Source organism: Scleropages formosus, chromosome 5, assembly GCF_900964775.1.
Source record: "Scleropages formosus chromosome 5, fSclFor1.1, whole genome shotgun sequence".
Lineage (NCBI taxonomy): Eukaryota > Metazoa > Chordata > Actinopteri > Osteoglossiformes > Osteoglossidae > Scleropages > Scleropages formosus.
Genome location: NC_041810.1, coordinates 9,535,562 through 9,539,507, shown reverse-complemented (window position 1 = coordinate 9,539,507; position 3,946 = coordinate 9,535,562). Strand labels below are relative to the sequence as shown.

Sequence of the window (3,946 nt, the reverse complement as noted above, 5' to 3'; positions counted from 1 at the left end):
ATCCCCCTGGGTCACCCCCAGAACCTCCTGCTGCGCCCCACTGTTAAGGGGTTACCTGTGGAACTCCCCAGAATTCCATTCTCGAGCACTGAACATAAATAAAACGACAACCAATCAGCACAAGACACACAACTATGTACACACGAACACTAATATCAACTATTTACACGACGCTGGTATAACTCCCCTCAGCGCCGTGACAGTATATATCTTGTATGTTGTTTTGTGGGTGTTGGTGCTCACAGTATTTTATGGAATGTAAGTTTTGCCAGTTTTCTTCTTTCCAGTTTCACTCTTTTCTCTTGAATAAATGGGACAAATTGTTACTGAGGGGCGAGTTTAGCAGCCTCTCAAAGTGTACATGGAACATATTAATTTTTAATATCAGTCCCAGCAGTGTTTGAACAGTGTGTGTGTTTGTTAGGTTCAAGTGCAGGTTCCTCTACTGACTGAGCTCTTCATGTTCAGCTACTCGCTCAGTGTGATGAGAACAGGGATCTTTCAACGTCTCCACTTTTCTTTAACACACAGAAAGATCCGTGTTTCCCGTTAGATTCCAGTGTTTCCATACATTCATAACTGTCTCTTTATGTACAGGAAGGGATTCATATTTGGAACAGAACCAGTGATGGTTTTCCTTTCCATATCTGCTGTTTTTCTTCTCAGGTTTAGCTGTACGCCTGGCAGGGGGACCTCACCTGTGTTCTGGGAGACTAGAATTCCATCATAAAGAATCATGGTACACAGTGTGTGACCCCGACTTTGACCTCCAGGACGCAAAGGTTGTGTGTCGACAGCTGGGCTGTGGGACACCTGTACAGGTGCAGGGAGCAGCAGTTTTTGGTAAAGGGGACGACCGGGTGTGGAAGAACAAGGTTGAGTGCGGAGGCAATGAACATAATTTTGGTCAGTGTGTGAGATCATCCACAAAGGACACAAAGTGCACTCATGACACTGATGTGGGACTGGAGTGTTTTTGTAAGTGTTTTTGTGAAATGTCTTAATTTTGAAGTGAAAGTGACAACTTAGCATCTTTTTACCTCCCAGTATGAATAGTAAAAGGAGATGATGGTGTAAGATTAAATACAAAATGTTTATGAATATTGAGAAGGATTTTAGAAATAAAGTAATATTACCAATTTTTCTTCAAAAGTATATGTCTTCTAAGAATAATCAGTAATTTTATGCCCTGGATTCTTTCTGTCAATTGATATTTAAATTTCAGCTTTTTGAAAGTGTGTTGTCTTTTCATATTTCTTGTATTTCAATTTTCTCTAATCCCCCTGCTCTTTACCCAGGGTACACAAACTCCAGCCTGGTGGACGGCCCAGACTCCTGCTCCGGGAGGGTGGAGTTACAGTACCTCACTGAGTGGGGCACAGTGTGTGATGCATCCTGGGATCTGAGAGCAGCCAATGTCCTCTGTCAGCAGCTGGGCTGTGGGAGCGCTGTGGCAGTGCCAGGACAGGCCTGGTTTGGAAAGGGCAGTGGCCCCATCTGGGCTGATGTGTTTGAATGCCAGGGGGAGGAGACACACCTGTCCCAGTGTGCTGTTTCTTCATGGAACCGAGCTCCATGCTCTCATGGACATGATGCAGGAGTCATCTGTAATGGTGAGGAGTGCTGTGCTCATCACTGTACTGTAGGAGAGGGGTCACAGTCACAGGTTTGTATGGAAACATTGTTCTGTAGCTCAGTTCTGTTAACTGTAAAACTCATTACAAACAATATACTTTACACAGAATGGACTGCTGGTGCTGTAAGATAACCTGTAAGAGATGCTGATGTTCCTGCAGGATCATCTCTCTCCAGCCTCAATGGGACGGTCCGACTGTCTGGAGAGAGTGGCTGTGAGGGTCAGTTGGAGGTTCACTACCAGCACACCTGGAGCAGAGTTCTCCTGGACTCCTGGAGCAACAGGGAGGCCTCTGTGGTCTGCAGACAGCTGGGCTGTGGTTCTGCAGTGAGGATCTACAGCTCCTCCCTGTCTGGGACAGGGGATACTGATGTGTGTCTCACAGGGTATCAGTGCTCTGGGACTGAGTCTCACCTGGTCAACTGCAGTGCTCCACACACACTCAAGTGCAGTTCCAGTCCATATGTGTCCATAGTATGTTCCAGTGAGTACACATGAGTTCTAAATTATCTTCATAATGAATATTGTTTGGATATAGATGGATTATCCTGGGTATTTAAAGTTAATTCTGTTTTACCAAAACATGGTACCTCCTTCCCTGTGTACTTTCTTCCAGAACACAGATCCTTGAGACTGGTGGGTGATGAGGGCAGCTATGCAGGGAGGCTGGAGGTGTTCCACCAGGGCTCCTGGGGGACAGTGTGTGATGACTCCTGGGACCTGAATGATGCTCAGGTGGTGTGCAGGCAGCTCCAATGTGGGACGGCTCTCCGCTCCACCTCTTTTTGTCCAGGAAATGGATCCATCTGGCTGAGTAAAGTGGGCTGTGTGGGGAACGAATCATCTCTGTGGGACTGTCCCTCTGTTCAATGGAGAAACCATGACTGTGTTCACAAGGAGGACGTGGGAGTCGTGTGTTCAGGTCAGTTTATTTCAGGGCTTAAGGCCTTACAAGCACTGGATGCATTTTGTGAGGGAATTTTCATATTGTCATATTACCTTACGCTGGAAGATTATCGGTAGAACTGAAATAAAGTTAATATCATCTTTTCTTCCTCTCTATGAATTTTTGTTGCCAGGAAGTGGAGACATCCAAGCATGGTCTTGGACACATGGGAATTCATATCTTCTTTACTTCACTGTCTCGTTGGGTGTTTTTTCTTTTCCTCCACTGGCCAAAGGTTTACAATTCAACTATTATTTATTTTGCTATCCCTCTGTGTACTGTCTTTACATGTTTGTTGTTGTGACCCTATTTTGTTCTGACATTATAGAAAAAGACAAGTGTTATTTATAGACTGAGAATTTCATTATTTTTCAAGGAAATTTTCCTTTTGTGACCATTTTTATAACTAAATGCAGCACTTCGCGTTAAACCTTGTCACGAAGGTCATACATGAAATGAATTGAATAGAAACGAATGAACTAGAATGCAGTATTTCCATGGCAGTATTCTTAATGTGGGGCAGCAGTCAGCACTCCTGCTTCAAAATATGTGGGATATTTAGGTGAAGGTTTGAATCCAGCTCAGTCTGTGTGTTGTTTACATGTTCTACCAGTGTCTCCACGGGTTAACTTGTGGTGCTCTGGCTTCCTAAAGGTTCAACGACATGGAATTCAGGTGAATTGGCTACTCTAAGTTGTCCTTATTGTGTTTGTGTGTGAGTGTCTATGTGTGTGGCTACCCTCCAATGGACTACTCCCCACACAACCTTTTGCCCATTGATTCCAGGATGTTCTCTGGACTGCAGGAGCAGTAGAGACCCTGAGTAGGGATAAGCGAATATGGAAAGTCAGTTTGATTATTATTAATGGTGCCCTCTTCTTGTGCTTTATATAAATAGATGTTGGACAGCTGGTAGTGAAGTGGATACCTAACTTTACCCAGCTGTATAAACTGGTGAATAATTTTAGGTAACAGTGTTGTAAGTTGATTTTGAGAAAAGTGTCAGCTAAATGAATAAATGTGAATAAATAAAACTAGTACTAAAATATAAAATTGAGTCCTAAGAATGAATGAAGAATGGTCTTGTTTAAAGGAAGCCACATAAATTTTGGCTTTTCTCTCAGAACCCACAATTTTGATCTTTTTCTCTCCCATGTCAATTTTATGAAGTTACCACTGGTAGAGTCTATCATGGCTCATTCTAAGGATGAGACGACACAAGACGACAGACATATTGCTGACTCAGTCGACTTTAATTCTCAATCATTTTGAGCCGTAACGCGTTATGAATCAGTTTCATAGCTCTGTGTTTACTACGGTAGGGTTAACGCTGTTTCCAAGTTTGACATGTACCCAGTGCCTCG

At 43.5% G+C, this 3,946-nt stretch overlaps 1 protein-coding gene across 1 annotated transcript; it reads left to right on the top strand.

Annotated features, from left to right (window-relative positions):
• Positions 1-1,583: 1,583 nt before the first annotated feature.
• Positions 1,584-2,350, top strand: LOC108942538 (putative DMBT1-like protein; the record flags this gene model as incomplete). Its single annotated transcript, XM_029251880.1, has 4 exons — positions 1,584-1,642; positions 1,894-1,957; positions 2,024-2,120; positions 2,253-2,350. Coding segments are annotated over exons 1-4 (318 nt in total), but the record flags the coding sequence as incomplete, so codon positions are not given.
• Positions 2,351-3,946: the final 1,596 nt, after the last annotated feature.